At 55.9% G+C, this 25,057-nt stretch overlaps 2 protein-coding genes across 3 annotated transcripts; one reads left to right on the top strand and one right to left on the bottom strand.

Moving 5' to 3' along the window:
• Nucleotides 1-3,314: 3,314 nt before the first annotated feature.
• On the bottom strand, nucleotides 3,315-5,313 carry CUNH1orf210 (chromosome unknown C1orf210 homolog). The gene is made up of 4 exons (XM_041483176.1): nucleotides 4,902-5,313; nucleotides 4,108-4,254; nucleotides 3,470-3,664; nucleotides 3,315-3,409 (listed from the first exon to the last, which is right to left on the bottom strand). The coding sequence occupies exons 1-4, from the start codon at nucleotides 5,311-5,313 to the stop codon at nucleotides 3,315-3,317; spliced, it is 849 nt and encodes a 282-aa protein (XP_041339110.1).
• A 5,099-nt stretch (nucleotides 5,314-10,412) lies between these two features.
• On the top strand, nucleotides 10,413-23,576 carry TIE1 (tyrosine kinase with immunoglobulin like and EGF like domains 1). Of its 2 annotated transcripts, none has more exons than XM_041482958.1 (23): nucleotides 10,413-11,006; nucleotides 11,473-11,760; nucleotides 15,109-15,219; nucleotides 15,327-15,482; nucleotides 15,574-15,705; nucleotides 15,995-16,135; nucleotides 16,347-16,475; nucleotides 16,862-17,007; nucleotides 17,154-17,298; nucleotides 17,550-17,708; nucleotides 17,883-18,020; nucleotides 18,132-18,422; nucleotides 19,437-19,727; nucleotides 20,229-20,542; nucleotides 20,644-20,854; nucleotides 21,008-21,118; nucleotides 21,222-21,412; nucleotides 21,539-21,652; nucleotides 21,817-21,887; nucleotides 22,134-22,174; nucleotides 22,300-22,396; nucleotides 22,643-22,742; nucleotides 22,975-23,576. In XM_041482958.1, exons 1-23 carry the CDS (start codon nucleotides 10,961-10,963, stop codon nucleotides 23,044-23,046), a joined length of 3,495 nt encoding a protein of 1,164 aa, XP_041338892.1. In that variant the 5' UTR covers nucleotides 10,413-10,960; the 3' UTR covers nucleotides 23,047-23,576. The 2 variants fall into 2 exon arrangements, with proteins under 2 accessions (XP_041338892.1, XP_041338893.1); XM_041482959.1 differs by having other exon boundaries at nucleotides 10,414-11,006; nucleotides 20,229-20,422.
• The last annotated feature ends 1,481 nt before the right edge of the window (nucleotides 23,577-25,057 follow it).

Below are 25,057 nucleotides of genomic sequence, written 5' to 3' on the forward strand. Positions count from 1 at the left end.
GAGCTTTTGTCTCTGTATCTCTGTTATTTCTACATTTTCCTCTGCCACTTTCACATCTTCTGTAGATTTTATTAAACTGCTGTTTCCTCTTCTCTCTGCATCTCCTCCCTTAATCTGTCCAGGAGCTCAGAAGAAGGAGCTCAGAATGGTGGTGAGCTCAGATCCTCCTGTGCTAAATCTCTTCAAAGCTGAGCTGTTCTTCCCCTCTGGGCTGTTTGGCCTCAGGACCACCAGGGAGCCCTGTGCTTACACAGGAGGGGACAGGTCAGAGCTGAGTGGTCTTGCACACCATCACCATTGCTGCTGCTCTGCAGGTCTGTGTCAGTGCAGGTGCAGTTATTCCAGGCTGTGCCCCCTCTGCCAGCACCAGTGGTGCAGCAGTGACTGCCAGCTCCACCAGCCTGCATGTGCTGACAGGCCACAGCTGCCTGCACACCAGCTGTTTTGCACATCTGGGCATTTCTGTGAAGAGGCGTGACTGTGCCCAGCTCGCAGCTCCGTCCTGCCTGCGTGTCAATGTGAATCCTGTCCCCTCCACAGCCCCTTCAAAACATGCCCCAAGTGCCTGTGACTTGTGCCAGAAAAGGGTGATTGACTGTGGGCCATGACAGCAACCCAAGGAGATAATGGCTAAGAACAGGCTGTGCCTGAAGATGGTGGCTGGGTGTCCAGCTGCCCAGATGGACAGCCGGTGCTGCCCAATCACTGACTCCCCTCTGCAGCACAGGCGCTGCTTTGTTTCTTGGTTCATGTGTTGTGTGTGGACATACGTAATAAAGTGTTAGAGAAGTTGACTGTGTTGAAGGCTGGTACTTGAATGCAGGCCTCTCTGCAGAGCAGAGGTGTCAGGGCTTTTCAGGGCTGGCCTCAGCCCAGGGCAGTAACCACAACAGCCCAGGGTCCCACGTGTGGCTGTGGTTTTGGATCACCAGCTAGTGTGGCAACGCCACCAGAGCCCGAAAAATGCATGTACTTCTTTCCTGATACACAATTCCCACCTCCAGATGCATGTTAATCTCTCTCTGCTTAAGAATCCAGATGTATCCAGATCCCCTTAACCACTGCTCTGTGAACCTGAGACCTCACCATGCCCCTGAAAGATGCTCACATGGAGCACACAAAGCCTCCTGAATGTGTAGTGCTGGCTAGTTTGTTTACAAAGAAGCTGTTTCACCCTGTGGCAGGGCTGAGCCTCGCACCTGGAACCAGTCTGCCTGCATACCTGCTCCTGCTCCCAGCCAGCCTCAGCCAGGCCCTCATGGCAGCTTCCTGGGTGGACCCCTGGAGAAGGATCCTCCTTTTCATGCTCTGACCCCTTGTATTCCCAGCTCTGCATGCCAGATGTATTTCCCCCCAGACATGAGTTGCCAGGTGCCTGCCCACTTGCACTGCAGCTGCCTGAGAGGGGGCAGAAAATACACACACACACACACACACACATACACACGAAAACCTGCCATGTCGGCTTGGCTAAAAAATAAATGGGTGGACTTATGAACAGGGTCAAAGTAGACAAGCCATCAAACCACTAAGTGCTGAGGGACTGGTGAGTAAGATCCTGGACAAATAAGCCTGGGTGCTTGTATTTTTAACTTCTTTTAAGACATCACCAAGACTAAAAAGAAAAGACTGCATCTAGCATGAATTCATGTGACTGAAAAGCATGTTGAAAAGCCCAGAAAATACCCCACAAAAGGTTACTGAAATGCTTTTTCCCAGCCCTCAGATTTAAATCTCTTCCACAAAAGATATTAGAAATTTCCAAAAATACAGTGTATAGTGTATTTTCATAGGTAGCTGATGAGCCCAGAAGGCAAATTATGAGACAGTAACTGACAAAGTAAAGCTCACTTTAGAAACATGGCATTTAAGAGCAAAAGTTGGCTGACCACTGAAAGAAGCCAGCAGGTTTTCCTCCTGCTCCAGGCTTCAAGTGGCACATTTGCCCTCTAGCCTGTCTCATCCATCCAATGCCTGACCCATTTTTCCCTTTTGGTTTGTATTCTCTGAGGTGTATTATCTACCTTTTTTATACACTAAATGTTTTAATGAGTGGAGAAATAGAAAGGCAGTTAGCAGTGAAATAGAGATTTGAAGGAGGTGGGGGAATTAGCTGTGTAGCAGAGCTTTGGGAAATGATGTCCTGTGTTATCTCATGCTCTGGAGCATGACGAAGAGACTCCTGAGCTATCAGGGATGGTAATGACTGGGCCGTGCCCTGGGAAATCTTCCCAATCGGTTGGTACCAGCCTTATGAATCACTTACTAAAGGTGAATGCCACTGCTGCTCCCTGCTTTTAACTCCAGAGTAACCCATGAACGCACGACCAACTCCAGCAGAAATAACTTGCAGTTACTTGTATCTCATGTGCTGTTCATGGTACCACAAAGATGACAGGAATGTAAAAATTATCGCATTTGTACAACTCCATAGTTGAACACAGTTGACACATGGAACTCTGTAATGGGTGCTGGGAGAGAGGGTCACCTCGCCCTAGTGCATGGGCCTGGCACTGCATCTGGCAGCACTGATGAGTTTGCTCAGCTCAGCAGAACTGACAGGGGAAAGGTGTCTTTGAGCTTGTCTTCCTGGAGAAGAAAGAGAGAAAAGAAAGAAGGGCCATGGCTGGAGAGACATGCACAGAAACCCTGTGATGGTGCACCAGGGCTGCCTGCACCACAGCAGGTGAAATATTTGCTTGGACAAGAGCACTCACTGTGCCACAGACGCGGTCTCTCATTGTCACAGTTAGAGGAATGTATTTATGGTCCTTGAAAGCACATGCAAAAAAAGCTGTGGGGCTGGGGGTCTCCTCCCAGCACTGCCACTGGGAGAGTCCCAACAAACCACTGCAGGCAGAGGCAGGGCTAAATCATGCTTTAATCACACCTCAGAGTGACAATGCATTGAGGGACAGAGCAGGGCTGGGTCTGGTGTCATGGGGCAGTGGGGCCAGCGCCCAAGACCCCATGGCAGCACCAGGGCAGGATCCTCCTCCCACTTCACCTGCCTTCCCGGGCACGACAGGCACCACCTCCTTCATCCCCAGCATCCAAGCAAGGCTGGGAAAGCAGCACCTGGTCTGGTGCCCCTGTGACAGCACAGCCTACTGGTGTCAGGCTGGGACACTCTGGGACCAGCTGCCTTCAGCCTCCATAACCATTCCTAGCCCATCCCTCTCTCCCCTCCTCTCTGCTCCCTTCCTCCTGCCCCAAACTTGTGGGGCCCAAAGCCAAGGACAGGTAGGAAAAGGTGGAGCTAGGGAGACAGCAAGAGGCCGCAGCAGTGGTGGCTGAGCTGCAAGCTTATAAGCTCAGATGGAGCGATGCAACTCCTGCTCCTCTTTTGTTGGCAGCTGCTCACTGGGCTGGATGTAGTTGTCCTCGATGAAGCCATCATCATCCTCAGCTTGCAGGTCGGCAGCATCAGTTATGGAATGGCTCCCACAGGAGCCCCTGTCCCAGCTGCTGCTATCCTCCATGGGGCTGCCTCCGATGGAGCTGATTTCAGGCAGCGGCCGGTGGCGGTAGCTGGCGAAGTTCTTGTGGACAAGCTTGCACTTGGCAGCCAGTGCAATCAGGATGGAGATGCCAACCGCTGTCACTAGGAATCCCACCAGGTATGGCCAGCTCCTTCCCCCCTTCCTGGCAGGTAGTGCAGTGGCTGTGACACAGGAAAGGCACATGGTCAGGCTGTGGCACACCCAGTGTTTCCCATCCTCCAGCCCTGTGCCTGCCTGCAGTGTGCAGTCAGCACTAGATCGCTTTCATTAGGAACAATACAGATGCTCTTTACCAAGATCAGCTACCAAGGGGGTGTGAACACTGGGGGCAAAACTGCCTGACAGCTGGCTGGTACTGCTGCACATCACTGTGGAGCGTGATGTGCTCCATGTGGCTTCGTGGGCCCTTTCCTGTCACAAAGCCAGCAAACACCTCCAGGAGTTGGCCACCCTCCCACCAAGCCACTGCACAGCGTGGCCCAGCAGCCTGCGCCTCTGGGGCTGTGGGGCAGAGCAGGGGGTCTCCACCTGCAGCCCCATCCAGTATGATGGAGGACAGGAAGGTGCTAGACCTTATGGACACCTCTGAATCCGCACAACTTACTGTTGTTCTCAGTCACTGTGATCGGCTGTGGTGTGCTGACCCCACGAGCAAACCGCTGCTTAATCTGGCAGCCCAGGTCTTGAGAATCCAGAGCTGCGATCTCCTGGCCCCTCAGCCCCGGGGGCGACATGCAGGTCACCTGCACAGCTGGGAGACAAATGGGCTAAGGTGGGATGGGGGTCTGTGCCCATCCCCTCTCCAGTTCAAAGAAGATGATCCCAGCTTGCTCCTGGGTTGATGGGTTGCATTGCAAGGTGCTCCTGGCTCTGCCTTACAGACTTGCTGACCCTCAGCAAATTGTAGGAAACAACCAAAGGGAAAATCCCCTGATCAAGAAACTCTGTGTGACTCTGATTAGGAGCTCCTTTAAACTGGATACAGACAAATTCATGGATACCCACAGAAACCCCACTGCTCTTACTTGGAGCTGAGCTCAGATGGTTGGAGCCTGACCTGGCTCCAGAGAGGGAGCTGCCGACTCCTCAACAGTGAAAATGTGGTCACTCCACAAAGACACATAAAGATGGATTTAGAGGCCAAAGTGTACATACAACCCATTTCCTAGAAGAGTAGCCAAATTATCTTGCTGACATTCTTAGAAATCCTTGGTATCCTGCATAACTGCAAGCAAGGAACAGACACATCATCTTTCAGTTTGCTATCCCTCAAGAGGATAGGACAGAGAACCATCTCAGACCTTGCCCAGGGGTCGGAGCAAATGGATCAAGCAAGACTCTTACACTCGGGATTCCGCCTGCCCGACACACTCCCTGCCACCCATCCCTTCCACTCACCTCGCCTGCGCCGCAGCCACTGCTGCAGAGGGTGTGCGCTGCAGTCACACACCCAGGGGTTCCCTTCCAGACGCACCCGCGGGACTGCCTCCATCAGCTGCAGGCTCCAAGTGTCCACAGAGACCAGCGCGTTGTGCTGCAGGTCCAGGTGGAAAAGAGCCTTCAGTGGCAAAAGGAAAGGGACATCAAGTTCTTGCAAGCTGTTGTTTCTTAGAAGCAGGGTGTGCAAGTTTCCCAGGCCCTTGAAAGCGTCCATGTGGATGTAGGTGATGCTGCAGCTGCTCAGGTCCAGCAGACGCAGCGCCCCGAGGTTGGAGAAGACTGCTGGGGTCAGCGTGAGCTTGGCATTGCTGGAGAGGTTGAGAGAGTGCAGGAAAGGGAAATGCTTCAAGAGAGTCCTGTGATGGGGCATGACCAAGGAGTTGAAGGAGAGGTCCAAACTGGTGATGTTTCTTGGAAGGGAAGTTGGAGCATGCTGAAGGCTCTTCCCACTGCAGTTGGCCCATGCCTGGGAAAAGAGCTACTGTTTGAGATGGGCTATCCGTAATGGGGAGTGTCTCCATAGAGAGACTGCTCAAAGGTTCAAATGTCTTAATTACCCTTGCACAGTTTAAAAAAGCAAAGACACACATGCGTTTAAAAAACATGTGAGCTACCACATGAGATTGGAGTGGGCCTAGATAAATGGAGAAAGATGAGCAGGACAGCCCAGGACTGAGAGCAGCTGACTGAAACAGTAAAGGAGCAGCACGCAGGGCTGGAAGGAAAACTCAAATGGATGAGTGCAAAGGCAGCAGGTTGTCACCCCCCTGTCCTTCCGTACAGGGCAGCTGTCATACAGGGTCAGTTTGCAGAGAGCCTTCCTTTTCCTCCCCTGGATCCCCACTTCCAGCCCCCTGAGAGCTCTTGTGTGACACAGGGACATCCTCCCAGCTGGAGCAGAGAAGCAGGCGAGCCTCGCCTGTTGCAAGGGCAGGCAGGAAGCTGACCAGGCTGCAGAGCTACAGGTACAAGTACCAGTCACCCATGATGCCAGGAGCAGCTCCCTGGGGCCTGTGCAGGATAGTGCATCAATGCTTCCACCTATCCCATGTTCTTGAGGATACATGGTGAGTAGCTGTGACTTACTGCTGGCTGTCTGTGTCAGTATTAGGAAACAAAACAGGCCATGGACCATTCACTGTCCCAAAAGACCAGCACAGCAGGATGGAAGAATCAGTCAATTCACATGGATGGATTTAATTTTTTTACCTGTAAAACAGGGTGCCCCAATTCAAATAGTTCTGGGGAGCAGCATGGGTTACTCTTGCCTGGGCCTTTAGTGGGAGGGGGTCAAGTGTCCAAACTGAAGCTGCCAGAGAGCAGGTCAGCAATTTAAGTTTGGTTGGGCAGGCAAAAGCTCCTGCTAAGTGCTGTGTTTGGACCTTGCAAGCAGAGATGTTGTGCTTCAAGTTTACTGTGGTCCATAGTCTGGGTTTATATGTTGGCTACATTCCAGCTAGCTGGGCTTTTAATTTCCTTCACCTCTCCTTTCATCCTCCTCTCCACTTAAATCTCCTATCAGATCCTGTTGTTCCTGCTTGGTAGAGGAACAGATATGCCCTTAAAAACCTCAGGTGCTGCAGATTGGGTTATAATTGGGCCAAGCCACAGGGGCACCACATGGGCCCTGTTTCCAGCTCAAACACAGCTGGGCTCAGGGAGGCTTTGGAAAACAGTGCAAACTTTTGGGTAGAATAACTGAGAGCTCAGTGGAAAGGTCAGTGGCCCATGACAGCCACTTCCTTCATTCTCTCAGCTCCTGCCTGATGCAGTCAAGCTGCTGGCTGCAGTGCTTGTCCCAGTGGCTTAGTTGTGTTTCCTGCTCCTTGCCGGGTGCTCAGCGATTCTGGCCCCATGCTTGCCCATCACCCTGGCTCCAGTCACTGCATCACCACATGCGGGGTTGGGACCTCCTCAGGGATGTGACTCATGGCTGCTTGCCATGCACCCCTTATGGGCAGCTGTGTTACACCTGCAGCCAAGAGACCCCCACAGTCAGAAATGCCGTGACTCAGACGATGCTTTCCCAGGCCGTGCTCTGGTGAACAGGCTGGACAACATGACATGTTCAGCCCAAGGCTGGGAGCAGGACAGCCAGGCCCTGGGCATGGGCAAACCACCCTTGTGGCTGGTGGCCACTGGCACAGTACATCTCCCAATTAACTCTGCTGGCTCCCGTGGGTTTTCATCACTCGTCTTCTCCTGAGCTGTGAGAGCAGGAGCTGCCTGCCAGGCCCTGCTGCCCCGTGGCACCCCAGCTGAGCTGGCAGGACCAGGAGCGGGGCCCTGCCCACCCCCAGCTGCTGCCCGCACCGCAGCCCCACGGCCCCCCTACCTGGTGGTCAAGGCTGCAGGGGTGTCCCATCACCACCGGCCAGACGCAGAGGAGGCTACAGACCCAGCAGAGCAGGCAGGTAGGAGCCATTTGGCTCCAGGAAACTTCCGGCCAGAAAAACAAGTCTCGGGGAAAGCTGGGAAGCCGGCAGAGCCGGCCCTGCCGGGCGAGGTGTGGCCGCGGCCGCCCGGCTCCGGGCCGCCACCGGGTCCCCACACGCCGGCCCCGCAGACAGCAGCGCCCGGCACCGAGCCTGGCTGCCGCCCCGTCCCCGCTGCGCCCCGGCCCCGCTCCTCCCGAGCTGGTGAAAGGTGGCGGTGCCAGTTACACATTAACAGCCGCGCCCCATCACCTCCCAGCCGTGTGGCCGCCCGTGATCGGTGACCAGGACTGCCTGCTGCGCTGTGGGGGCTGCCGGGCTGGCAGCAGGACCCTGGGAGGGCTGGGGGCCTCCAGAGGCCAGGGGGCACCTCTGCGGCATCTGCCCTGAGACACCGCGCTGGAGGAGAGCAGCCTGAGCCTGCTCCAGGTGTTGGTCCATGGGGACAGTGGGGCTGAGGCAGCAGGAAAGTATTCTACAGGAAAATAAAGGTCTTGCAGGAATTCCAGCAGAAAGGTGTTCAAAGCATGCAGCAAACTGGCAGGTCTCTGGGCCCAGCAGCAGCAGCAGCTCAGTGAAGAGCTCCTGTCCATGAAGGTCCCAGAGGATGGAGTGCCCCACCACCTTTGGCACCCCCCCCTGCAGACCTGCCACTTAACAGTAGTTCTCCCTTCCAATCCTGCCACCGAGTCAGTGAAAGTCTGAGAAATCATGTCAAAGCAGCATCTCATGGGTTTTTGCTGGCACGCCAGACCTGCGCCTGTGTCCACGGGTGATGGAGCAGGTGAGTGGGCAAGACAGGCAGAGCCACAGGCCAGGCAGGGAAAGAACTGGCTGCACCTGCTCCTGGCTTTGCCTCTGCAGCAAGAGGGAGCCTCAAGCTCTCTTCCCTGCTCCTCATTCCCTGGTTCCATGCCTGCTCATCAACAGGAAGCCGACTGCCAGCAAGAGCACTTTGGAACTGTCCTGGGACGTGGACAGCCCCTCCTCCCCCAGCTGCCAAAGGGCTCCTCCACAGCCGCGCGTCCCACCCTTTCCTCAGGGAAAGGGCTTTCCTGCAGCCTGTCCTTCATCCTGTGGGCATGTGCTGGATACCAATGCAGCAGGCAGCTCCTGCTTTCCAGCTGCCAAGGCGGGCTGGGGATTCTCAAATACCCCACTTCCAGGATGTTCCTATGCCTGGTGGGATCAGTCCTTAGCTCAGCCTTGTGGGGCATCCCCAGGACCCACTGAGGACACAAAACAAAACAAGCATCCAGAGAAGCAGGGCTAGAAAGTGTTGCTGAGGCAGCCCAGTCCATTGGTGGATCTGCAAGGCAGTTGCATTTCCTATCAGGAAATGTATCTGTGTGTTATGGTTTCTGGCATGTGGTGCCATGCATTAGAATGTGCAAATGATAACAAAAAGTGGTATTTTTGTCAGTCTTTGGGGGTTTTTTGGGTTTTTTTGGTTTTTTTTTTTTTTTCAGCCTGTTGTGATTCAGCAAAAAAAAGCTGAGGATCATGAAATCAGCAGATATTCAGGTGCTTGGAGTGTCCTGCATATTGGGCAATTGGAGCTTTCCATGTTGCAGGAGAGCAAGTGTAGAGAGCTGCTTTGGCTGTGCTCAGCTGTGTCTATCTCTCGGGTGCCTCCTCTGGCAGATAAACTTAAACTGGAGCTGTAAGGTCCTAGCTGGCCACAAAACTCCCCAGAAAGGTTTCCTACCCTACCTCCAGCCAAAGGAATCTGCACATATAGACAGCACAGCTCTTATCCAGGTGCTCCTAGAAAAAAAAAAAAAAAACACAAGCAAACAAATCGCATTGGGTCAGATTCCTCAATGGATCCCTGAGATCTCCTGGGTATGGGCTGCAGAGAATGACCCTATATGGCTCCCATTCCACAAAAAATTCTGCATGAATGATCCCATCCTCAAACAGATCCTCCTGAAAGAGGGCATTTCACAGAGTGCACTGTAACTCGGGCTCTGTGTGATGCGCTCCCCCACAGCTGCCAGGGAAGCACAGAATGAGCTGCACATGTAAGCACACAGTTCTGAGCCTGACTGGCCTCTATAGCCAGCTTCATTTTCCAGGCAAATAAGGGCAGCTGCACCTGGTATCTCCATCTTTTTCAGATCCTCTCCACCCCTCTTGCTGTGGGGTGGCCAGGCAGCTGCACTGTGGGAGCCCCTGCTCACTGCCATCCCTCCCTCAGCATGCCATGGGCACCGCGCGGCCCCAGAGCACTCTGTAAATAGTCGGAAGCGATGAATGGATTTCCCTTTCCTCTCCATGTGTGCTTTAGATTTTTGGCCGGATACAGCATGGGCCCAGGACACATCAAAACATGAGACTCACTGCCTGGCAGCCCTGGCTTTCACATGGGAACAGTTTGATTTGTGAAGCAGTGTGAGGTTTGGTGCGTGAAGCTTACGGTGATTTCCTGGGGAACGCTTTTTGTTTGCCAGGCAAAAGAGCCTGGAGCCTGCTGGTGGCTGGCAGAGCCTCCATGCTGGGTGTGAGACACTCTGGGGCTGGGCTGTAGCAAGGCCATGCTGTGCTGTGCCCATGCCAGCACTGTGCATGGGAAAGTGCTCAGGGAAAGCCAGGCTTTCTCCTGTTTCCCCTTCCCCCCAGACATGTTTACCACAACACAGAGGGTTTTTTCCACGGGCAGTGGCCACCCTCCCGTGTGAGCTGGGCAGCTTGTTGGCGCCCTGCCTGTGCTCCCACTCAGCCCGGTTCAAGCCGGACAGTGTCCCCGCGATGGGCCCCTGCAGGATGAGTCAAGCCCCGGCACAGCACGGAGCCCGGGTGGGCCATGCCTCGCACCCCGGCTCGTGGCGGCGGGAGGCTGAGGCGTCCCGAGGTGTGCGCGGCCTCAGCCCCGCCGCACGCCGCTCCCCGGGGGACAGCCCGAGCAGGGCCGCTCCCGACGGCTCCTGGAGTCAGGGCCGTCTCCAAACAATGGGTGGAGAGCAGGAAACGCCGCATGGGAAACAGGATTTGGCTTCGCCGCCGCCGCCAGCCACGGCCCCTTGGCCCCTTTCCTTTCCCTGCTCCAGAGAGCCCTTCCCACAGCCATCAGCCACGGGGCTGCACCGAGGGGATGGGGATGCCGCCGCCCGGGCGGGCCGGGGCATGAGGCACTCTGAACACTGCATGAAAAGCAAGGTCCGGACACCTCCCGCCTGGGCTAGGGGCTCAGCATGGCTCAGGGAACCCTGAGCACGCGGCCCTAGCCCTGGAGGGGTGGGCGGGTGCCTTTCCCTGGAAGAGGTGGCAGAGGCAGTGACCCCAGGGGCCCCTTGGCCAGCAAGCCCTGCTCCTGAGCAGCTGGCTGGCCACGGAGCCAGAGAAACGGGAGCATCTCTCAGTCCGTGTCCAGGCTATGCACCACGGGAGGTGGTCCCAGCTGCCCTGGAAGTCAAGCAACAGCACGGAGGAGAGATGGGGGACACGGGCAGGGAGCAGCGGACCTGAGCTGCTGCTCACGTGGAGCTCCTAGGCAGCCACAGCCTCCAGTTCTGACCCCCGTAGCCAGGAAATGCTGGGGATTTTCTGACCTCTGCCAGATTTGGAACAAGCTCCAAGGACATGGGACTCCAGCTTTGTCTTCTACTTCTCTTCCCACATCTGGCAGGTAAATTGCTCCTTTTCATCTGCATTAAGTGAGCAGCCCCTGCCTCAGGGTGGGCTTGGTGGGAAGAGGCAGCTGTGGAAGCTCAGTGGCGCCATCGGAGCAGGGTTGGGAGGGAGGAAATGTCCCTTTGTGATCAGCCATTTGGAGCTCTCAGAGGCCCCTGGCTGCCTCTCTCTGACATGGGAGGAGAGGCACCCCAAGACCCCCATTCTGATGCCTGCTTGGCTCATGCTGGGGAGCTGATCCAGCTGGAGTCTCCAAAAGGAGAGCAGAAATGCGCACTGTGTCATCCCAATGTGTCTGCAATGCACCTTGCTTTGCCCTAGCTGTGCCTTCTGGGCTGGGGGTGGCAAAAATATCCTGGAAAGGGGGAGACATCTGGGTGATAGGATCTGGCCCCGAGGCAGGGCTGGTGTGGCCATGCTCTTGCTGAGCTGTGACGTGCCCTTGCTCTCCCTCGCCCCAGGGGCCATCCTGGACATCACCCTGATCGCCAACGTGCAGAGCCTGTCCCACTCCGACTTCTTCCTCTCCTGCATTGTGGGGGAGCACGACGTGAGCTACCTGCAAATCGAGCGGGAGAACAAGATCGTGATGACACACCCCAAAATGGGCTTCCAAAATTACCGCAACCGCAGCAACCAAGTCCAGGCCAGGGGCTTCTCCAAGGCTGACCTGGTGGGGATCCTCTACTGCCTGGGGCGCACCCCGACTGAACAGGCACAGGTGGTCTATGTGCACAACAGCCACAATGGTGAGTGGCTTTTGGGGACAGCAGGAGGCCCCTGCCTGCCAGATGGGTACACAGGGGACCTGCCTGCCCTGTGCTTCACAATCCCAGCACCAGGCAGGGTGGTTGGGGGACACTGGTGACCAATAAGCTAGGTTTGGGGTCCACCAGCACTGGTGGTGGGGGGATGGAAGGGAGGTGGAAGGGATGTTCAGCTGGAGGAGCATGGTGGAGCCCCATGGAGGAGCCGTCTGTATTTATAATGGGGCTTGGGAGAAGGGCAAGGTCCAAGAGGAAGTTGAGTGTCCTTGGAGGAGGTTGTGGGGTCTGGAAATCATTAACCAGAGCAGGGGGTAGTCCTTTGGAGCTGTGCCAGCCCATGCCCCCACCACAGGCTCAAGGGGAGGAGGTAGTGCTGGGGCAGATCTTTGACAGCCTCCCCAGGTGCTGGACAAACACCATCCCAGGGCAGCACATCGCCGTTCCAGCAGTGGGGCTTGCTGAGAGGCACTGCCAGACTGCACTGTAGCCAAGAGCAGTGCTGGGCTCGTCTCCTGCTTCTGTTTTGGGCCATAAGAATCCAAAGGGCCTCCCTGGGCTGACCAGCAGCAGGGATGCCACCTGGGGCAGCACGCTCCCACACTGCCCCTCCGACCTCTCCTCCCTGTGCTTGAGACTTTGCAAAATTAGTAGGATTGAAACTTTGTGCTGTTTGCCTCAGGATGCTTTCTATCTCTTTTTAGAAAGTCTAGTAATACAGTTGACCTTTTGTTCAGAATAAGAGGAGGGATACAAGTTTCCCTGCCTGTGTTAAGACAGCTTCAGCAAGATCAAATGTCTCCAAGCTGGGGCACAGAGGCTGCTGGTGGGGCTTAAGCATCCCCCAAGGAGCAGGGCTCAGCTTTTGTCCTTGTAAAAAGGCTCAAGCTGAAAAGTGGCAGTGGTCCTGTTGGAAACAGAGCTGGATTGTCTGAGCAAGCAGGGTGGCACTGAGGAATGGAGCAGAGGCCACTGGAGACAATGTGGGAGACACAATCAGCAGCGTGGAGTGAGGAGCACAGAGGGACTTCTGCACCCCCAGATGTCCTTGTTTGTAAATCATGGATGGAGATGATGGCTCTGGGGCTCCATCCCTGGAACAGTGCTTCCCATGGTGGACCTAGTCAGCCCCCACTCCTAGGTCCACTTAGCCAGGCTAAAATAGTGCTTTGGAGGGGCCCCTGTGGGAGTTACAAGTGCCAAAAAGGTGTCTCTTTCACAAGTTCCAAAGAAGCTTCTATTGCTCTGTTTAGAGAAGAAGGTAAAAAAGTAAAGGAATTAGTAAGCAAAAAAATTACTTGTTTGCAGGAGAGCTGGATACAGAACCCACTGAAGGGACTTGTGTGAAGGGGCCATCTCTCCTGTTTAGCCTGAGAGAACACCAAAGCAGGCCAGGGCGATTAAACAGTGGGTGGGGAATGCTGTTAGAGGAAAGCTGGCAGCTCCCAAAAGGTCATGCATGGAGAAGAACTTAGGAAGTTTGATAAATTTTGGAAGCATTACTGAAAAAACAAAGTAAAACAAACCAAAGAGATCCTGAGAAGCCATTTCAGAAGTGTTTAAATCTGTCAATAAACTATCTTTTACACTTTCCAGAGCAGAAGGACACCCAGAAAAACAACTGCAGAAAACCAACATATTGAAAATTTTTGTATCTGTGTGCACAAGAGAAAAGTTGGGAAAATTTGCTGGAGGATCTGTCTAAAATGCCAGTATTGTTAGCAGGAGACAGGCAATAAATAGCAGAACGACATCACCAGGCTGGGTGTGCGGTGAGCAAGGCTGTGTTGCTGCCCTTGGGAAAGCAGACTTTCCTAAATCTTCTGGGTAGGGACTTACAGGCCTGAAAACTCAAGTCAGAACCTGGAAAATAGCACAAACTGTAATAAAGAGCAGAATATGTGGTGCTGTGGTCCCTGAGAAAGAGGCAGCTGAGTTTGCAGTGGTAGGGTCTTTGGGGTGGCAGCAGTGAGGATGCTGTGAAAGACCAAATTGATACTGTCTGCTCAAATTCCTGGAGAAAACTGGGAAAAATCCCTTTCAGAGGTTCTTTGAGAGAAACTTTGCACCCAGGGGGTGGCAGGAGTGATCTTTGCATGGATAAATAACTGACTAAAAAAAGGGACAGTAGGAATAGGAGCAGTTTTGTCACACGAGGGAGTTCCCACTGGGATGGCACAAGGTCTTTGCATGGACCTGTGTCACCAGCTGTGGGTGCAAAGAGCTGAACAGGCAGCCATGCTGGCTGCTGTTCCTGAGCTGCCTGGGGAGATGATGAATGCACTATGGAGTGACAGAGAGGGGAGAGATACAGCCTGGGAGGGCTTCAGTGATGGAGTGACAGGTAAATTGGTGTGCACAAATGCAAACCACTGTGTTTGGAGGTCCCCAGGGAACTGTCACCTTTTGTTCCAGGGAGTGAGGTGGATTGAAACAGAGTGAGGGCCATATCCGTGAGCCCACCACTGAGGGCTTCAAAGTCCATGGAAGAAAGATTCCAGCTAGAGGGATAAGTGGGGAGACGATTCTGGGAAATTACTGCCAAGTGTGACCTGCGGTGCCCTTCCCTGGGCGTCTGCGGCGTGTGCTGCTTCCTCCTGGTCCTTGGCCTCAGAAGGGCAGGACACAGGGCTGGATGTTTTTAGCTCCAGCCCGGCGTGGCTCCTTTTAGTGTGTGTGAGCTGGAGTACTGCCAGGCTCCAAAAGCCAGCAGCCGCCTGTGTCCTCCTTTGTGTCTGTCCTGGCACGCCCAGGGCTTGGTTTCCCAGGCCTTAAGGTATTTATAGCCCTGTTTGTGCTCAGGCTAGGGTCTGGCTGATTCACATTAATACTCCAGGAGTTCATTGCTGCTGCACACCCCAGCACCTGGGGAATCAGGAAAACAGCCATGACAGGGCTGCTGGTCCTAGGGGGTGGAGTGCAGCCTGCAGCACACTTAATTCCCTTCCCCTGCCCTGCTTTCCCTGCCTGCAGCACTCCGCACCCCACCAACAGGCGGGGTGCACCATGCACACTTGTTCCAGATGTCACCTCGCCAGACTGCTGCCACCAGCATCCTGTGCAGATGGTGGGCTGGTCAGAGGGCAGGGTGCCAAATCCCATTCCTTGGTGTCTGCCTGAAGGGGCTGAAGGGGCCAGGAAGGGAGCCCTGTTCCTGCAGAGGCTTGGGAGGTCCAACATGGAGCGGACAGGGAGATGTGTTGTGACATTCCAGCAGAAACATGCCAGGGCGTGTCCTGGTGTGACTGGTCTGAGGGTGTCAGCACTGCTCTTGGGTGTGAGTGCCCTCAGGGGCTGAATGCTGTGCAATCTGTGCCTCCTCCTCCTCTGCAGCCCACCTCTTCCCAGTGAAGGTCACACAGTCTGTGAATGTTGCTGAGGTGGCCACCTTCTCTGCCAGGATCCTCAAGAGGAAGGAGACAGATGTTATGTGGAAAAGAAATGGCAAGTAGTTCCAAGAGCAGACACAGAGCTGGAGCTGCTCCCAGCTGATGCCTGGCGCTGGTCCTGGGGGCATGGGAGGTCACAGATAATCTTCTGTCCCCTTACAGGCACGTACTACCAGACCACGGACCGGGGTGAGGTGCAGGATGGCCACGTTGTCCTCACTCTCCCCAATGTCAGTGTCAGCGAAAATGGTGTCTACAGTGCCACGTTCATGGGAGACAGCCCTCTGTGGAGTGCCTTCTACCGCCTCATCGTGAGAGGTGAGCAGGGCCCTGGCTGCCTGGGGACTGGGGACAGCTGTACCCTGCCCTGTGGCAGGTGGCACTCTGGCCCCCTCTGCTCTCTCTGCAGCCTGCCCTGCGAAGAAATGGGGACCATCCTGTGAGAAGGACTGTCCCGACTGTCTGAATGGTGGCATCTGCCACGACCACGTGGGCGAATGCATCTGCCCTCCAGGGTTCATGGGCACCCGCTGTGAGAGAGGTGGGTTCCACCTGCCCAGCACTGGGTGCTGTGCTCAGGGCATATGTGGGGGCTCTCTTGCACCCCTAGACCTGAGCACTGTGTCTAGAAATGCCGTGTTTATCCCCAGTGCCTCCCCATCCTCAGTGCCCTATGCTTCTGGGCCGGGGCTGGACCAGCCACATGGGTCCCAAGTCTCCTCGAGGTGGTGATATGGGGCTTGGGGCACCCAAGCCAGCTCTGTGCCATGCACAAGCAGTAAGTGCATGGATGAATGGTGGGTGAGGGCAGACGATGCTTCTCTTTCCAGCCTGCCGGGAAGGCCAGTTTGGCCGCAACTGCCAGGAGACGTGCCAGAGAGCCCAGGGCTGCCGGGGGCTGAGCTTCTGCCTTCTTGACCCCTATGGCTGCTCCTGTGCCTCGGGCTGGAGTGGCTCCCGCTGCGACCAAGGTACAGGGACACGGCTGTTCTCACCCAACTGGGTCTCACCCAACTGGGCTTCCCCCAGGGCCTGGCTGCTCTCCAGCAGCACTTCTGCAACCCTCTCCACGTCTGAGGGTCAGCACAGGCTGAGCAGTACTGCTGCCTGCATCAGCTGCTTACTGTCTCTGTGGTCCTGTGCCATGGCCAGGAGTAGCAGTGAGCTCTCCTCTTCCCACAGCCTGTCCCTCAGGATTCTACGGCCCTGACTGTGCCCTGGAGTGCACCTGTCAAAACGGAGGCAGCTGTAACCGCTTCAGTGGCTGTGTCTGCCCCGCAGGCTGGCATGGGCAGCACTGTGAGAAATCAGGTGAGACTGGCACAGGGCTGTGGCAGGTTTCCATCCCTCACCCTCTAGTGGGTGCTGGCTCCTTCCTCATCAGTGGCTGGGAGGGCCATTGGATATTGGTCTCACTGGCTGGTTCAGCAGGACCCCTTGGCTGTGGAAATAGACTCCAAGTCTGTAGAAACCAGGACATTGCAAGGGCAACATCTGGTCTGGCATCCCAGCATTATCTGTGCTGAGAGTGTTGCTGGGCCCAGCATGTGGGATGGGGATCAGGGCTGGACCACAGCATCCATCACCTTTCCCTTGGCATCACAGTCTGGTTACATCTGGGTCCAAGAAGAGGTGCCAGGCTTTCTTGTGCCTGGGAAGGAGCGGGGCCAGCCCTAATATTGATTTCTGTGTACCAGACCGGTTCCCCCAGATCATCCAACTGGCCTCAGAGCTGGAGTTCAACCTGGGCTCAGAGCCCATCATCAGCTGTGTGGCCATTGGCAACCCACTGCCCACCAGGGACAGCGTGGAGCTGCGCAAGGCTGATGGCACTGTGCTCAAGGTACTTACTGCCCTGTGCCCTTGCCCCACCACCATCTGCATGTTGACAGCTCCCTCAAGAGTACCTGCAGCTGCTGGGCAGTCTGAACTCATGGGGGCTGAGCCAGGGGCAGAGTGGAGGGGCTGACAGCACCCTCTGTGCCACAGGTCATCAAAACCATCATCGAGCCGAAGCAGATCACCTGCGAGTTTGAGGTGCGGCACCTGACAAAGGCGGACACGGGGCTCTGGGAGTGCCGGGTCTCCACAACCGGGGGCCAGGACAGCCGGAAAGTCAAGGTCAATATCCGAGGTGAGGAAAGTGTGGTGGCAGGAGCAGGACAAGCCAGGGTTGCTGGGGGAGGCTGTCAGCATGGTGTGGCAATACCACCCCTGCACCTGACTGGGTGCCTCTCATTGTGGGCTACAGTGCCAGCAGACAGGTTTGGGTGATTATAAGACTTCCCTGACAAAGCTGGAAGGAGCCAAGAGGTAGCAGATGTATCCATGCTCTGCTCCTTGTTGCTCCCAGTCCCACCAGTGTCATTCCCTTCTTCCCCCAAGTGCCACCAGTGCCCTTGAGCGCGCCCCGGCTGTTGGCCAAGCAGAGTCGCCAGCTGGTGGTGTCACCTGTGGACAGCTTCTCTGGTGACGGACCCATCACCTCCATCAAGCTCTTCTACAAGCCCAAGGATGACAATTCAGCATGGTCATCCATTGTCGGTATGTGTCTGCAGGGCTGGGGGATGCAGATAGAACCTGTGTGTGGGAGGGTGAGGTCTGGGGTAGGCAGATGTCTCCATACCAGGCCCCCTTTGGTAATGCTGAGGAGGATGCCGGTGGCAGGGCAGGCTGTGGATGATGGGCATGGTTTTGACATGTTTTCTTGGCCAACAGTTGACAACAGTGAGAACATCACCATCATGAACCTCCGGCCAGTGACCGCCTACATCGTCAAGGCGCAGCTGAGCCGGCCAGGGGCTGGTGGGGAGGGCAGCAAGGGTCCCGAAGCCATCATGGTGACTGACTGCCTTGGTGAGCCTCCATCTCCCTGACCCTGACCCTGACCCTGACCCTGCACAGCACAGAGCCTGAAAGGTCTCACAGCTGATGTGCTGTGAGATTTTGCTGCTTTTTTGTTTGCAGAGCCCACAGTCAAGCCTGTGATCGAAGGCTGGTCCGTAGAAGAGAAGAATATGCTTCATGTCAACTGGAAGTTGCCAAACATCCATGAGCCAGCACATGGGTTCATTGTCTACCTCTTTGACTCTGCAAGGCGGTTGGTCTCTGAGAAAAACATCACCTCCATCTCTGTGCTCTCTGCCCGCATCGGGGACTTGGAGTTTAACAAGGAGTACAGGCTGGAGGTGCTGGTGTACCACTGCACCAGCCTGGGACCACCCTCTGACCCCTATAAGGTCATGATCAACAGTAAAGGTGGGTCCAGCGGAATGCTAGGAACTATAACAGGGAAGTACAATGATAAATCATTTATAATTGTAACAGCAACCATCCCCAGGTCTGGCTGCTCCTTATCTCATCTCTGATAGAACATGAACAGCTGTTTGGGGAAAATGGGCCCTCCTTTCCTCACTAGACCCTGCAGTCTCCAGCACCAAGGAGCTGAGAAACATCCTGAGCTGAATGTGACATTCAGGTCATCATGAGTGATACTCACAAACAGATCTGTTCTCTGCACCATTGCCCAAACCCTGATGGACCTGTCTATACTTGCAGCCTTTACAATACCTACTAGCAACTAGTTCCTCTATATAATTATACTCTGCATGAAAAAAATATTTCCCTTTGGTTTGCTTTAATCCTGCTGCCAAGTAGTTTTGCTGCATGGTCACTAGGGCCTGGGGAGCCCTGCAGTCCTGCCTGTGGGCACACACACACTCAGCCCCTAAAGCAGGTGGAAGACCATGCAGAGATGGAGCACTAGCCTGACCAAACTTTCTGGCAACCAAGGGGAAAGGCATGCATGAGAACTTTGGAGGGGCTTGGCACCGTCGGGTACACATTGAGAGGACTGATAGGCATCAGACTTGAGGGATGAGAGGTTTCCTCAGCTCTCTGCTTGTAAGAGCTTTGTATGATTTGGGAGTTTGGGTTTAGGGATGTGGGCAGGCAGGAGTGGGCTCAGAGGAGGTGGTGGGCAGGCAGTATGTGATGAAGGCCTGAAGAAATGTCACAAGAGCTAGTCAATACACAGGCATCTAGACCTCAGATGGTGTGGCTGGAACATTTGGGAGTACAGTCCTGCTTCACTGTAGTACCTGGAGAGCACCTCCACCTCCTCCAAGCAGGGGCCAGGGGTCCCTGAAGATCCTTCAAAGCTGACCTGGCTCTGGTTGCCATTGCCATCCACAGGGTCCAGTCCTAACAGCAGCATTGAACCCTGGCAGCATGAGGAGTTCTGGGACTGACACTCTTCTCTCTTGGTCCCAGGGCCCTCCTCCCCGCAGTTGCTCTCGGCAGAGCCCGTGTCCAACACGGCTGTCAGGCTCTCCTGGCAGGTGCCCGAGTACCCCAACGGGGGCATCACCAAGTACATCGTGGAGCTGCAGCAGGTGGGGGGCACCAGTGAACCCCAGTGGATTGACACCGACAGTGGTGCCGAGACCACCAAGATCGTTGGGGGCCTCAATTCCAGCACCAGCTACCAGTTTCGTGTCCGTGCCAACTCCCATGTTCCAGGGGAATGGAGCCTGCCCGTGAAAGCCAAGACCCTCGGGGACGGTGAGAGGGGTGTCCCAGCAGCCAGGGCGCTCACAGCTCTGCTGCAGCTTGGGCTCAGATTCTGGTCAGCAAAAAATGATTGGGGTGCTTGTGGCAACCTCTGAGCATGGCTCTGAAACAGCAACCCAAGACCAAAACTCTTGGTGTCTTAAAAAAACCTGCTCCTAGTCTTACAGTAGCAGGGATGGCATGATGACATACAGAGTGACTCTGTGTTGGGCAGCAGAGGATGTGAATCAAGGGGTTAGGGGAGCAGAGCAGAGCCACCATGGGAGGAGATGGCTTGACCCAAAGCTGGTTGGAGGTCCATAAACCAGTGGTTCATTGTCAGGAGCTGGGCTGTGACACTTTCCCCTCTGTGCCACTGTGGCACCAGGAGCTCAGGATGTGGTTATAGTATCTTCATTGGGAATCTTGGTGATGGGAGAGGGCTGCTGTCAATAGTGCAGGCCAGGCAGGGCTTGACCATGGACCACAACCCTCCATCCCTCCTTTTGGCAGGAGTGCTGAGCGTGCCGCCCAGCCTGGGCAGCCAGAGCACTGAGCAGGCGGGAACAGACCAGCAGCTGCTCTTGGCCATTGTTGGCTCTGTGTCCGTCACTTGCTTCACCATCCTCTTTGCTCTCCTGGCACTTTTCCTCATCAAGAAGAATTTTTTCCACCGGCGCCGCACCTTTACGTACCAGTCTGGCTCGGTGAGTGCCGCCTGCCCCACCAGGACCGTGACCCCTGCTCCCCACGTCCCAGCCCGATCCAGGTCACGTTCCATAGCCTCCAGTCCGGATGCAGCCAGATCTCACTGCCACACGGAGAGGGTGCGGAGCCCACCCTTGCCCATGACTCCTGTCCTGCTGGGACTGCCGCATGGGCAGACAGGTGCCCGGTGCCTCTAACCTCACCTGCTTCCATCTGCCAGGGGGAAGAGACCATCCTACAGTTCAACTCGGGGACCCTGACCCTGACACGCCGGCCCAAGCCGCAGCCTGAGCCCCTCAGCTACCCCATCCTGGAGTGGGAAGACATCAAGTTTGAGGACATGATTGGGGAGGGCAATTTTGGGCAGGTAATCAGGGCCATGATCAAAAAGGACGGCCTGAAAATGAATGCAGCCATCAAGATGCTGAAAGGTGAGTGTTGGGGGAGGCAGAAAGGGTGGGCTGAATGCTGCAGCTGTGTCCTGGGCCATGCTTGTGTTGGGGAGCATCAGGAGTCATTTGCAGAGAAGCAGAGGAAAGGCCCCTGTTGTAGGCCCGAGGTGTTCATCCCTTCTTTCCTTACAGAGTTTGCTTCAGAGAATGACCATCGGGACTTTGCCGGGGAGCTGGAGGTGCTGTGCAAACTGGGCCATCACCCCAACATCATCAACTTGCTGGGTGCCTGTGAGAACAAGGGTGAGGGCTGTCCCATTCTACCCTGTCCCACAACCTCTGCCCAGCTGTCTATTCCTTTTTGCTGGGGAGAGCCCCAGTAGCCCAACCTTGTCCTGCCCCCTAGGCTACCTGTACATCGCCATTGAGTACGCTCCGTATGGAAACCTCCTCGACTTCCTCCGCAAAAGCCGAGTCTTGGAGACAGACCCAGCCTTTGCCAAGGAGCATGGCACTGCCTCCACCCTCACATCCCAGCAGCTCCTCCAGTTTGCTTCCGATGTGGCCAAGGGGATGCAGTACCTGAGTGAGAAGCAGGTACATCCCAGCAAGCCCCTCAGATCACCCTCTCCGTGAGGCCTGGGAGTTCCCCATCGAGGCATGTGGTCCCTGAGGCCAGCAGGAGGGAGCGTGTAGCTCCTGCTAACTGTTCTTCCCTTTCAGTTCATCCACAGGGACCTGGCAGCAAGAAACATTCTGGTGGGAGAAAACCTGGCCTCCAAAATTGCTGACTTTGGCCTCTCCAGAGGGGAGGAGGTCTATGTGAAGAAGACAATGGTGAGCCAGGAGTGAAAGATCTCCATGGGGCCTGCACCAGTGTGGTGGGTAGGATGCCCACCATCAGTGTGACCAACCCACTATGGCAGCACTGGCTGGATCACAGCTGTCTTCCACCCAGGAGGCACCCCTCCAGCTCTGATGGTGGCTCTCTCTTTCCCCAGGGCCGTTTGCCAGTTCGCTGGATGGCCATCGAGTCCCTCAACTACAGCGTGTACACCACCAAGAGTGATGTGTAAGTGCTGCAGGAGGGGGCACTGGGCTGGGGCATGGCTGTGGCCACCTCCACCCCTCTCTGGTGCAGTCAGAGAGGCAATGCTATTGCTCTGGGTGCTGCAAGGGCAGGAGGTGATGCTGGTGCATCTCCCTGAGGAGCTGCTGACTCAACCCTGGCTGCCTGTTCCACCCTGTGCTTTGCCCTGTGTCCAACAGTGGGGCACAGCTGGGCACTCTGTCACAGCCTCCTTTCCTCCCCTTTCAGGTGGTCATTTGGTGTCCTGCTCTGGGAGATTGTCAGCTTGGGTAAGGCTCTTCCCTGTCCCCTGCCTTCACTCAGGTCCCTGTAGGTCTGGTTATCCTGGGGCCCTCGGGGGACTGTCACCGTAGGGACTGTCACCTCCTCAGCCCCTGAATGTCTCTGTCTGTAGGGGGGACACCGTACTGCGGGATGACGTGTGCTGAGCTCTATGAGAAGCTGCCCCAGGGATACCGCATGGAGAAGCCGCGTAACTGTGACGACGAGGTGTAAGTGACAGAGCCTCGGCTGGTGGTGGCACCCACGTAACCCCACTGCCCCACAGGGCTCGCACCAACTTTCAGCAGCTTCTGCCTGGTTGCCTCTGCATTGTGGCAGAGGGATGGGCTGGGGTCCCACACCCAAACACCTTTCCTGGGCTTTAGTTTCCTGCCTGCTTCCCTGTCTCCCACAAGGAGCTTTTCTGTCCCCTCTCCTCCTGTGTGCACTGAGCCGCCATGACTCTCCGCCCCCAGGTACGAGCTGATGCGGCAGTGCTGGCGCGACCGCCCCTACGAGCGCCCGCCCTTCGCCCAGATCTCCATGCAGCTCATCCGCATGCTGGAGGCCAGGAAGGTGAGTGGTAGCAGCTCAGTGGGAGGGATGTCCACCGGGCACGGGGCTTTTCCACGTGCTGGGACATCCCTTGGCCTCGAGGACCAGCCAGCAGCAGAACCATGTGTGGGGGTTAACCCCACCATCACTTTTTCGGTGCAGGGAGACAACAGTGCCTGTGAGCATGCTAGTGGGGATGGGAGGTAGATGTGGACATGCTCACAACTGGCTCCTAACTGGGGTTCCCCCACAGGCCTACGTGAACATGGCCCTGTTCGAGAACTTCACCTACGCGGGGATTGATGCCACCGCCGAGGAGGCGTGAGGCTGCGCTGGCTCCGCTCAGAGGGGCAGCGCTGGCCCCAGCCTGCTGGAACAGTGCTGTGGGGACAAGGAGCTGCTCATCCGCTCCAGGGCCAAGCAGACAAATGGCAGTGCCCCCTCCCAAGAACGCCTTCCCTGCAGCAGGACTGTGTCCTCCCCTCCCTGGCATGGTGCCAGCCACTAACAGCCCCACACTGTTGGGACACACTGGGGTAGCCCCCAAGGACAAGCAGCAGCAGGGTGCTGGCAGAAGGGCAGGCAGGAGAGGGTCTCCCTCAGGAGCCAGGGTACTGCCTAAGCCCACGGACACACATGCTCAAGCTTTGGGGTGAGAGGAGGAAGCAGCAACACAGCTGCAGCCCTCAGTATGCTCTGGAGTGGTGCTAGGGGTTGTGAGCAGCGCTGCTGGCATGGCATGGGGCCACCCTTGCGGGTGCAAAAGGACAGTGTTGGCTGTGCACAGCCTCCAGCTCTGCAGCGGCCCTTCAGAGATGTCAGCTCTGCCTTATGGACAATAAAGATCATGCAACAGCTGGGTCCAGAGGAGTGTTGGTGGGGACCCACCTCTGCTGACAACACTGGGGAACAGCATCTGGGGGCCCAGTGATCTGCTGCTGTGGTGGGCACTCCTCAGAATCCTGTTCCCACTGGGATCCTGTGATAATCCCCAGGAATGTCCCAGCATTCCCAGGCAAGTCCTGGGTCTCATCATGGCATGGAGATGGGTTCTCTTAGGATCCTACTGGGATCTTCTCCCACACACACAATTTAAGACTTGGTCTTGTCCCCAAAGGAATATGGAGAACAGACTATGTCCTTCCTATGCCCAGCTGCCTCTTGCATGCTTAAAAATTGTTCCTGCAGCTTCCCCTCAGCTGGCTGGTCTTTAAATGGATGGCCCTGATCCTCCAGCTGGGTCCTGTGGAGCTGTGCAACTCCACATCCTTCCAACCCTGGCCAGCTGGCACCTCCCAGCACTGTGCCAAGTCATCAGGTAACTTCCCACATCTGGTAGAGTGATGGCTGTGTTTGCCCAGCCTGCTTGAACATGTGCTGCCAGGGTGAGCCTCATGTGCCCGTCCCTCAAGGGTCACCGGGGCTCTGCACTGACCCTCCTGGAGGAGCTCCTGTCGCAGGCTTTGGTCCCTCACCTGCACTGCTGCTGTTTGCTACCCTGAGAGTGCTTGGGCTTCCCCTCTGCTGGCTTCAGCTTGCTCAGCCCTGGACATGCCATCCAGCTGTCTATCTGTCTTCTGCAGTCCCACGAGAAGGAAGAGTGGCTCCTGCAGAGCCTGGTATCCCTGTAGGAGACAGGGACATTTGCATTGCCCTTCTGGGCAAGCGTCTTTTATCTCTGAACCGTGTCAATACCATTCTGATTTTCCATTCTGGCCTCCAGTGCTCTTTGGTGTCAACTGCAGCTGTTAGTGAGCAGCCGCTCTGCCCCATCCCTGAGGTCCCCAGCGAATCAGTGATGGGGACTGGCCCTCACAAACAGCCTGACACGTGCCACTGCTTCTGCACCCCCTCTGCTCCCAGCTGGAAACAGTGTCTGGGGCAGTGTCACCAGTCCTGCTCACACCTAGGTCTTTCTGCTTTTTTTGACAAAATTTGTCTGTGGCAAGTTGGGGCTGGTACTGCTCTCCCCTCAGTGCCTCTAGTGCTGTCCTCAGCTGCTGGACTTGAAGGAGCAAACCTGGCCTTGGTGCACAGGGGACACATGAGCAAGTGGCTCCTTGTGCCCTGGCTGGTGCCCCCTGGGCTGTGCAATAGTGCTGTGTCCTGGCAGGGTGGGAGACCCTCCAGCACCAGAACCAGGACTAGCATGAGGTTGAGCATGACTGTGGGACCTCACTGTGGTGGCCCTGTTCCTGCACCAACACCACTAGCACCTCTGAGGGCTTTGCCCCCTGTGCCTGCAGCTCTGCTCCCAGCACAGCCACAGAGAGCGTGCTGCTGGCAGAGCAGACCTGGAGTACTCCAGTGCTGGGCGGCACAGGACACAATGGAAT

The sequence above is a fragment of the Pyrgilauda ruficollis genome, unplaced genomic scaffold, assembly GCF_017590135.1.
Source record: "Pyrgilauda ruficollis isolate IOZ18807 unplaced genomic scaffold, ASM1759013v1 scaffold6, whole genome shotgun sequence".
Classification (NCBI taxonomy): Eukaryota; Metazoa; Chordata; class Aves; order Passeriformes; family Passeridae; genus Pyrgilauda; species Pyrgilauda ruficollis.